This window comes from Medicago sativa, chromosome 4 (genome assembly GCF_051527215.1).
Source record: "Medicago sativa cultivar Bolivia chromosome 4, Bolivia_mono, whole genome shotgun sequence".
NCBI lineage: Eukaryota > Viridiplantae > Streptophyta > Magnoliopsida > Fabales > Fabaceae > Medicago > Medicago sativa.
The window spans coordinates 64406353-64417063 of record NC_140752.1 but is presented as its reverse complement, the minus strand read 5'-3'; the positions used below and the strand labels follow the sequence as shown (position 1 = coordinate 64417063).

The 10711-nt window shown below is 35.7% G+C and overlaps 2 protein-coding genes across 2 annotated transcripts; both read left to right on the top strand.

Moving 5' to 3' along the window:
- The first annotated feature begins 380 nt into the window (after window positions 1-380).
- On the top strand, window positions 381-4970 carry TOC75-III (translocon at the outer envelope membrane of chloroplasts 75-III). Its single transcript, XM_085702164.1, has 7 exons — window positions 381-1621; window positions 1718-1939; window positions 2034-2141; window positions 2263-2454; window positions 2554-2802; window positions 3986-4240; window positions 4357-4970. The coding sequence occupies exons 1-7, from the start codon at window positions 467-469 to the stop codon at window positions 4594-4596; spliced, it is 2421 nt and encodes an 806-aa protein (XP_085558290.1). The 5' UTR covers window positions 381-466; the 3' UTR covers window positions 4597-4970.
- Window positions 4971-6270: 1300 nt separating this feature from the next.
- Window positions 6271-8336, top strand: LOC146930700 (Tetratricopeptide repeat (TPR)-like superfamily protein). Its single transcript, XM_085702169.1, has one exon. The coding sequence runs from the start codon at window positions 6513-6515 to the stop codon at window positions 8163-8165; it is 1653 nt and encodes a 550-aa protein (XP_085558295.1). The 5' UTR covers window positions 6271-6512; the 3' UTR covers window positions 8166-8336.
- The last annotated feature ends 2375 nt before the right edge of the window (window positions 8337-10711 follow it).

Below are 10711 nucleotides of genomic sequence, written 5' to 3'. Positions count from 1 at the left end.
GCGAAAACCCCTAAAATTATTGTTACCGTTTGTTCCACAGTCGACGAAAATGACTATTTGTAAAAAAAATAATATTCTCTTTTAGCACATTATTACTGTTTTACTTTGATTAGGATATTATTGTCAACAAAAAAAGGTTTGTGGCTTGTTCAAAAAGAAAACAAAAAAAGGTTTGATTAGGATATTATTAACATTAAAAAGCTCTGGTACACACCATTAATCCATTTATAACGGATTCAGATCCTTTTGAATACAAGACAGCATCTTCATCCGTAATTACTGCATGTGATTACTGTACTATTTTGGATTTGTTGCAGTAAGTAATTTGGTAAAAATAGAAGCAAAGCAAAACAAAACAAAACCCAAACCCAAACCCCAGTGTAGTGTGGTGTGGTTTATCCTTCAATTTTCTTCTTCTTTTTCTTCACACTACCCTCTACAACCACCACCTCATCTCAACTCAACCATGTCTTCTTCTTCTTCCTTCTTCGCCTCCAATCGCTTAACCACCATTTCAACCCCTCCTCCTCCTCACCGCCGTAACAGCCACCACATCTCTCGTCCTTCCTCCGTCAAATGTCAACTTTCCTCTTCCGACGATAATAACAACAACAACAATGATTCCTCCTCCCTTTTCAAAAAAACCCTCACCGCCACCGTCGCTATCTCCTCCGTTGCCTCTGCTCTCTTCCTCACCGACTCCCTCCCCGATTTCAATTTCTCCGGAGGTGGCGGCGGAGGTGGAGGTGGAGGATCTTCCTCCGGTGGTGGAGGTGGTGGTTGGTTTAACAACGGCGGTGAAGGAGGTGATTTCTGGTCAAGAATTCTCTCACCAGCAACCGCGTTCGCCGACGAACCAAAATCACAAGATTGGGATTCACACGAGCTTCCAGCTAACATAACCGTTCTACCAAACAAACTTAGCGGATTCAAGAAATACAAAATCTCAGATATAATTTTCCTCGATCGAAACACCAAGACGAAAATCGGAACAGAAGATTCATTTTTAGACATGGTATCCCTAAAACCAGGTGGTGTATACACACGCGCTCAGCTTCAGAAGGAGCTAGAAAGTTTAGCTACATGTGGAATGTTTGAGAAGGTTGATATGGAAGGGAAAACCAATGCTGATGGAACATTAGCGTTGACGATTTCGTTCGCGGAGAGTATGTGGGAGAAAGCTGATAGGTTTAGATGTATCAATGTAGGGTTGATGGGTCAGTCGAAACCGGTTGAAATGGATCCTGATATGAGTGAAAAGGAGAAAATGGAGTTTTTTAGGAGACAAGAGAGGGAGTATAAGAGGAGGATTGATACTTCTAGGCCTTGTCTTTTGGCTCCTGAGGTTTATAAAGAGATTAAGGGGATGTTGAGTAAGCAAGGGAGGGTTAGTGCTAGGTTGTTGCAGAAGATTAGGGATAGGGTTCAGAAATGGTATCATGATGAAGGGTATGCTTGTGCTCAGGTTGTTAATTTTGGCAATCTGAATACGCGCGAGGTTGTTTGTGAGGTTGTTGAAGGGGATATTACTCAGTTGAATATTCAATTTTTGGATAAGCTTGGTAATGTTGTTGAAGGGAATACTGAAAATCCTGTTGTTCAAAGAGAACTTCCAAAACAGGTGTGTATGTTTGTTAATGTGCTTGTTTGTGTGTTTGGTTATGGTTATTGTTTTTTGATTTGGTGAATGTTTGTTTGTGTTGGTTTGACAAAACAGCTTCTTCCGGGTCATACTTTTAACATTGAAGCTGGGAAACAAGCTTTGAGGAACATAAACTCCCTTGCTTTGTTTTCCAACATTGAAGTGAATCCGCGGCCTGATGAGAAGAATGAGGGAAGCATAATTGTTGAGATTAAGCTTAAAGAGTTGGAGCAGAAATCGGCTGAAGTTAGTACTGAGTGGAGTATTGTTCCTGGGCGAGGAGGGCGTCCAACTTTGGTATTTGCGGCGAATTGAATGTCTTTTTGTTTGTTGAATGCTGATATTTAACTGTCCGATTTATGTGTTTGTTTTCTGTTTGATGTTTCTGCAGGCTTCGCTTCAGCCAGGAGGGACTATTACATTTGAACATAGGAATCTGCAAGGATTGAATAGATCTCTTACTGGTTCAGTGACAACTAGCAACTTCTTGAATCCTCAGGTACTCTGATACTAGTCCATTGAGTCTTTTTCCCATTTTATTATACTTGTTCTTTAGTTTCTCATCTATGCAGGCATAGGCATTGATGATTTGGTTAACTGTGCTTTATGTACTGCTGTAGGATGATCTTGCATTTAAAATGGAGTATGCACATCCGTATTTGGATGGTGTAAATGATCCACGCAACCGAACTCTCCGTGTAAGCTGCTTCAACAGCCGAAAGCTGAGTCCAGTATTCACTGGTGGGCCGGGGGTGGATGAAGTGCCCTCCATATGGGTTGACCGTGCTGGTGTAAAAGCCAATATCACTGAGGTAATTTTACTGGTTATTTTACATTAGTTTCTTCTTGACTTGGCTATTTGGGCTGTTCGTAGCTTTCTTTTTAACTTGCAATTCTTGTTTTCCGAGCAGAATTTTTCTCGTCAGAGTAAATTCACTTATGGATTAGTAATGGAAGAGATAATAACACGTGATGAAACCAATCATATCTGTTCCAATGGTCAAAGAGTATTGCCTAATGGAGGAATTAGTGCAGATGGACCTCCAACAACCCTCAGTGGTACTGGTATCGATAAGATGGCATTTTTACAAGCTAATATTACAAGGGATAACACAAGGTTTGTGAACGGAGCTATAGTTGGAAGCAGGAACATGTTCCAGGTGACTATCATCCTATAATTATTGCTGTTGATATGGTCCCAAAATGTTAATTTTGTTTCTAATAAGAGAACCATAGTTGGTAGATGCTTGCACCACTTCCATTTTTGGTTAGAATTTAAATCTAGACTAAAGTGGGGGAAGAAAACAAAAGGATGCATCAAGCAGGGGTTTAAGCCTCATTTTTTATGGAGATATCCATGACCTCCCAAATATTTTCAAAATCCTTTCGATAATATCTATTTTATATTGTTAAAATAAATCAGAGTTGCAGATTTTTTTTTCACATGGCCCTGTTATTCCACCGCATCAGCCGACGTTTCAAATGTCTTGTCATAAGTGTAAGGGGGGTGTTGTTTTCCTACATTGACTAAGGGCCTGTTTGGATTGGCTTATTAGAGTTTATCTACTGGCATAAGTTTTGTGAGACTGTTTGAGAGAACTTTTAAAAATAGCTTATGACATTTTTCATAAGATTTTTTCAACTTATTTTCATAAGCTCTCCAAGATAGCTTGTGAAAACATTTTATAGCCTATAAAAAAAAAAACAATTTTATTTTACCATTTGCCACAGAAATAGCTTATGTAAGCTCATACATAAGCGCTATCATGATAAATGCTGGTGATATAAGCTGCAAGTAAGCTGTTTCTGCAAACAGGCCCTAAATATACGGCACTAGGTAGGTAGTGCATCTTATAGACTTTGTCAGTCCCGAGCTGATAAGCTGGTTCTGCGGGGACGAGTTAAGCCCCAAGTCCATATTCTAAGACTTCTAATTTCAATATTTTTTTTAACCTAAATTTAGTCCTGTTTGATGAATGCCTCATTCTTCTAATTTTTGGTGGGCCTAAGATACATTGGACTAGAATTTCACATGATTGTGATTTTTTATAGTGGGTGTTTGCAGCCAAAGTAGATGAGGATGAGTTTTGCTCCCTTCTAGTTGCCTTCCCTCCAAATTGTTAACAACAACAACCAACAACAACCAAGCCTTATCCCACTAAGTGGGGTCGGCTAAACAAATTCATTAAAAGTACCTCCCCTCACATTCATGTCACTCTAATCAAACACTATTTTACTGTAACTTTAAGGACACGGGAGATTGAAATTTTATAAATTTGCGATCTTGATTTTTGCTATGCTATGTTCTGTGCTGACACCACTATCTCTCTATCAAAACTGCAGGTAGATCAAGGCCTTGGTGTTGGCAGCAATTTCCCATTCTTTAACCGTCACCAATTAACTTTGACTCAGTTTCTCCAGTTGAAGTCTGTGGAGGAAGGTGCTGGTAAACCACCACCACCAGTGCTTGTCCTCCATGGTCACTATGGTGGTTGTGTAGGTGATCTTCCAAGTTATGATGCTTTTACTCTTGGGGGTCCCTATTCTGTAAGGGGTTACAACATGGGTGAGATTGGAGCAGCCAGAAACATCCTCGAGGTAATAATGATTGTGTACATCTTATGATTGTCAATGGAGATAGAATAGCAGTTTTAATCCTCCCATTCTATACATTATCTAGCAAACTACTATCTAATTTCTTGTTCTTCCTACAGCTGGCAGCTGAGGTACGTATACCTATTAAAGGTACACACGTGTATGCCTTTGCAGAACATGGCACCGATCTAGGAAGTTCAAAAGATGTCAAAGGAAATCCGACAGAAGTCTATAGGAGAATGGGTCAGGGGTCCTCTTATGGTGCTGGTATGAAGCTTGGTTTAGTGAGAGCGGAATATGCGGTTGATCATAACTCAGGAACAGGTGCAATATTTTTCCGATTTGGAGAAAGATTTTGAGGTGCACATGAGTCGTAGTGTATGTTTGGTTCTTTTCTACCGCGGAAGAAATATTTCAGCCATAGGTGTTTGAATCTTGTAGAAATTGGTTTTAGTGAACTCCCTGCTGCTACTGGGGTTGGTTTTCTATAGGTTACTCTCAAAATTGGTGTAGGGTTCAATGAAAATATTAAGATTTTAGATTATCCTGCGGTCTACTATTGATAACTTTTGCGGCTTATATCTAATGTCCAATTCATGAGAATGGAAACGTGATTTCTTATGTATTTTGATTTTTTGTTTTTCCCTTTGTGATGAGGATTGTAGGATTGCTTGCAAGTATTGATTCCGTTAGTTGATGAAAAATTCTGTCAAATGTATTTTGACTCATTCTATTTTTCTGGTTACATTTGTCATTTAGAATTCCACTCGATTTTTTTTTTTTTTGGTCTTGATTTGGTGGTGGCACAAGTATATTTGGTCAGCAATTATTTTAGATAGAGATCGAATTTGACTCTTCTTGATTGATTCCGCTTAAATTTAAGTTCATTAACTATTTAAGTTCAACCACTTGTTAATTTCACTGGAATTTGAAACTCCTTTGCAGCCTAAATACCTTTCTTCTATGAAAAATAAATAAAACAAAACCTTTATTCAGCCTACAAGCTTTCCTTATTTGCAGTTGAGTTCTTTTGATTGAAAGCAATCTTCTGTAAACCTTAATCTCCCAACTCTTCCTTGGTTCATCCAATTTGAGTATCGCGGGAATTCCTAGTAGACTAGAAGCACTGGAAGGAGGTTAAGAATGCAAAGACAATTAAACAAGAGGGTGCAGCTCCTTTAAGAAAAAATCTTCAAATCATTAGATAGATTCACTTCCCAATCCAACCTCAACAAGTCTTGAATGAAGGCTATAGCATAAAATGAAAGTTGTTATGAGCCTTATAATTTATAAATAAGAACAACAATAGTCTCAAAATCTATGGCCATGTTAGAGACTCCCAAGTAACCACTGAAGCCAATTACCTAGCTGCCATCACATCTATACATCACAACCAACACAATGCAAATGTTTGGCTTTACACTTAGAAGAGGCAAAATTGATACTAATAGTATAGAATTAATCTTGACATGTTTATAATTTGTAGTTTTTGAACTAAACTTATTTCTTGAACTTTTTAAAAAAGAAATTTGTTTCCTCAACATTCTTAACTGAAAACATTCATACTACCATTCTCAAATCCATATGTTTATAAAAGTTTGATATAATCAAGATCCAAGGTGATTGCCCTAAGGAATTAAAGAAGTCAAAGAATTCACCATCCTAAGGCTCGAAAATACCAACATAACAATCAACATACTATCATTTGTCATTAAAAAAAAAACATAAAACACTTTACATTTATTATTTAGTAGAAATCTATTCTAAATCAATTTTTATTTAACAATGATACATGTACATCCCATACTTTCCAACACTCATTGAACATCTCATTTTATCCTATTAAATGTTGGGTTATTATGGGAGTTCGAGATATCATTTATATTGAATTCAGAGCAACCATACAATTGAGATTGACACCATATTTTTACTCAAAACCACAAGATATTGAGTTTATGGATCTTCTCACTTATAATGTGTTAAATCTCTACTTTTCTAAACAATATGAGACTTATAACTTACACTTGATACACAACATTACATTTATCTCATAACTCTTTATCTCTCTCAAGGTGCCTACATCAATATGATATTCAACACCTCATTTTATCTCTATCATTCTATTCTGAACACAATCAATTTATTACATCTATCACATCAATGTCCGGAATGAGATGCTCATAAAACATTTTCCATTATTCAAACATAGCTAATGCCTTTTATTTTGAACAGATAATTTGGCGCTCGTAATGCTCTCAGTGGCTTAGTGCCTACTATGCATGCTCTTGTAAGAACTTCACCATCCCTCAGAATTCCCATAAAAAATGCCATCTTCAACCACCGTTTTCTCCGATCAGAACCCGAATCCTACACAAAACTCATCGAAACATACATTCGCTCACGATCATTACATCAAGGAAAGAAGCTTCATGCGCTTCTAACAACCAACGGTTACGCGCGTTTCAACCTCATAGCATCCAACCTCATTACCTTATACACAACCTGTGGCCAACTCTCCATTGCACGTAAACTGTTCGACAAAATTCCCCAAACAAATATTCACCGTTGGATTGCCCTCATTGCCACATGTGCTCGCTGTGGCTTCCATGATCACGCTCTCGAGATTTTCTCTGAAATGCAAAGTCTCAATGGCCAAAAGTCCAATAGCGTATTCGTCATTCCTAGTGTTCTTAAAGCTTGTGGCCATGTTGGTGATAGAATTTACGGAGAGCAAGTGCATTGTTTGGTTTTGAAGTGTTCGTTTGAGATTGATGCTTTTGTTTCGAGTGCGTTGATTGTTATGTACTCTAAGTGTGGTGAAGTTAGGGATGCACGTAAGGTGTTTGATGGAATGGGTGTGAAGGATTTGGTGGCAATGAATGCTGTTGTTTCTGGGTATGCTCAACAAGGGCTTCCGAATGAGGCGTTGGGTTTGGTGGAGAATATGAAGTTGATGGGTTTGAACCCAAATGTGGTGACTTGGAATGCTTTGATATCTGGGTTTGCTCAGAAATGTGACCGGGAAATGGTGTCTGAGATATTTAGGCTGATGAATGAAGATGGTGTTGAGCCTGATGTGGTGTCATGGACTTCTGTTTTATCTGGTTTTATGCAGAATTTTCGTAATGAGGAAGCTTTTGATACGTTTAAGCAAATGCTGCGTCGTGGTTTTTGTCCAACTTCAGCTACGATCAGCGCGCTTCTGCCAGCTTGTGCTACTGAGGTAAGAGTGAGGTTTGGGAAGGAGATTCATGGTTATGCTTTGGTGATTGGTGTGGAGGATGATTTGTATGTAAGGAGTGCTTTGGTTGATATGTATGCAAAATGTGGGTTCATTTCGGAAGCCAGGACACTGTTTTATAAGATGCCGGAGAAGAACACTGTGACAATGAACTCTATGATTTTTGGTTATGCAAATCATGGGTGTTGTGAAGAAGCTATTGAGCTCTTCAATCAGATGGAAATGGAAGGGGGGGCCAAGCTAGATCATTTAACTTTCACGGCAGCTCTCACAGCATGTAGTCATGTTGGAGATATTGAACTTGGGCAGAGGCTGTTCAAGATTATGCAAGAGAAATACTGTATTGAGCCACGACTGGAGCATTATGCATGCATGGTGGATCTTTTTGGTCGAGCAGGAAAACTAGAGGAAGCGTATGGCATAATCAAGTCAATGCCGGTTAAACCTGATTTGTTTGTGTGGGGTGCATTATTGGCTGCTTGTAGAAATCATGGGCATGTGGAGCTTGCAGAAGTGGCTGCTAAGCATTTGTCAGAGTTAGAACCCGAGAGTGCTGGGAATCGTCTTCTGTTGTCCAGCTTGTATGCCGATGCTGGAACATGGGGAAAGGTTGAGCGGATCAAGAGAAGGATAAAGAAAGGGAAACTTAGAAAACTTCAAGGGTTGAGTTGGATTGATAATGTATAATATATTAGGTAGGTGAATGATTGTTTATGCTGGAGGTTATGCTTGCTTCCTCATAAAGAATTGGATGGCAAAACCTATAGTAACAATTTTTTATGTACTGTTTCATATTCATGAATCAGACAAGTAGACAACAATTCAGTACTCGTTTGCAATGCCCAATTTGGACTTAAAGAATATCTAATCACGTGTGTCTGTAACTCTGCATTATAACCACTCAAATTTTTAAAAAATATCTTAATTAAAATATTTACAAAAACAAATTTAAGTGTGTAAAAAAGGTAGGAAGAAAACAAAAACAAACATAAAGACAATTCAAAGAAACTTGTTCAATTTTTTAAAAAAAAAAACTAAAATATGTAACTAATGAGTCCATTAAAACTATAAAAATTATCGTTTAAACACTCATGTTTCATCGTCTAAAAACTTATAATAAGTCAACAAAACATCTAAAATAAAAAGTTAGTAAATTAGAATCCTGAGACTAAAAATCATTAAACTAAAGTGATTAAAGCAAATTACTTTTTTTTCTTTTTCTCTCGACGCTATGGAGGAGAAAATAAGAAAATAAAATTGTAATTTGTAAATAAAAAGAAGTGTTGAGTCATGAAGAAGCCTCGAGGGTCACCCATATTAAACAAGAGCAACCACATAAGTGAGATAAACTTCACATTTTTATTCAAAACCCTAAGACAATGATTATGGATCCTCTTTTACTTATAAAATGTTCAATCTTCATTTTTTAACTGATGTGTGACTTCTGACTCACACTTACTGCACGACAGAGAAATATAAAACCCAATGATCCAAACTTTTTTTTTACCGACCCATTTTTTTAGCAGTTTACACATGACTGACCAACTGGTCTCACCTCACGCGTCCAACTTGTTTTCTCATCCCTAATCCAAATATATGTATTTTGATGTTCCCATCTTCGAAGATGTATTCCCTTATTTAATCATTATTTCACTACCAAAAAAAAATCATTATTTAAAGAATTTGCCGGAGTACAGAAAACTTTACTCTATTTTTATCAAAGAAACCTAATCCACTAAGGCTTTGTTTGGTAAAAATAGTGGATAGCTGATAAGCTAGCTGATAGCTTTTAGCTGATAAGCTAGTTGATAGCTTTTAGCTGATAAGCTAGCTGATGATTGATGACTGATAAGCTAGTTGAAGTGTTTGGTAAAATAGCGGTTGAACTAGCTGATAAATGTAAAATTACATAAAAGGACATTATTAATTCATATAGAATTTAGGGTTAATTATGTTTCTAGTCCCTATAAAATAGCGACCTTGTAAGTTTGGTCCCTACTTAATTTTAATAGCATTTTTAGTCCCTAATTTTGTTTTTCTGCACTGAGTATTAGTCCCTACTCAATTCAAATTTGTTTAATTTATGCTTAAACTCTTAAATTTTTGAACAATTTTTTGCAGACATGTTTAGAACATTACTAAAAGTTCGTCCGCAAAAAATTATCGCAAAATTTGATTTCTACATCCAGATTTTATTACTTTTTATCTTTAACTTTTGTCGTTTTAAAAAATTCATATTTAATTCATTTCATGTCAGAAAATTCTAAATTTTAGTAAACGAACCTTTCATAGTGTTCTAATCTTGTCTCAAAAAAATCGTTCAAAAATTTAAGAGTTTAAGGATAATTAATCAAACTTTGTTTTAGCAGGGACTAAAATTATAAGTAATTTTTTTTTATAGGGACTAAAAATGCTATTAAAATTAAGTAGGGACTAAACTTACAAGGTCGCTATTTTATAGGGACTAGAAACATAATTAACCCTAGAATTTATACTAAGATATTTGATAATTTAAATATTTTAAATTTAATAAATGTTTGTATTTTATTAAATTATTGTTTTCGGTAAAAATTTATTTTCAATTTCTTTCGATTCAGTTTCCAATTATTATACATTAATAAAAAAACTAAAGTTTACGAATTTATTTTAAGAATAAAATAAAAAATAATCAATTCATAAGATTAAAAAAATTGTTAAAAAAACGAAGGATAAAACAAAAAAAAAAAACATACGTTACCAAATCGTTAAATAGTATTAATTTATAGGAGTATAAATTTTATATGAATTTACACGTTACCAAAAAAATATAAAAAAAATTATAATGTTATAATGTTTAGACGTAACAATAAAAAATTTGCATCTTTGTAAACAAAACAAAAAAAAAGACGAAACAATAAAACTAAATGTGAGTCTTTAAAAAAAATTAAAACTAGACGTGAGACAAGTTTAATATAAAAGGCAAAGAATTTAACGGAACCAAAAAAAAAATTAACGAACCATATACAATTAATGAATTAAATGCCTTCAAAGGAATATAAAATGAAAAAAAAAAAAAGTAGCTCTTAAATTTGCCTGCATTAAAAACATATATATTTTACTTGAAATTATAAAGGGTAAAACAAGATTTTAGATTAAATAATAAGGGTAAAATTAGAAAAAATAATGAGAAGCTAAAAGCTATAAGCTCAAACGCTACTTGAAGTAGCTTCTGAAAAATAGCTTATAAGCTCCTG

Excerpts from the sequence above, each read along its gene's own strand:
- TOC75-III (XM_085702164.1), top strand. The coding sequence starts at position 467 with ATGTCTTCTTCTTCTTCCTTCTTCGCCTCCAATCGCTTAACCACCATT. Across the intron at positions 1,622-1,717 it reads AAAGAGAACTTCCAAAACAG|CTTCTTCCGGGTCATACTTT; the intron begins GTGTGTATGTTT and ends TTGACAAAACAG. Across the intron at positions 4,241-4,356 it reads CAGCCAGAAACATCCTCGAG|CTGGCAGCTGAGGTACGTAT; the intron begins GTAATAATGATT and ends TTCTTCCTACAG.
- LOC146930700 (XM_085702169.1), top strand. The coding sequence starts at position 6,513 with ATGCATGCTCTTGTAAGAACTTCACCATCCCTCAGAATTCCCATAAAA.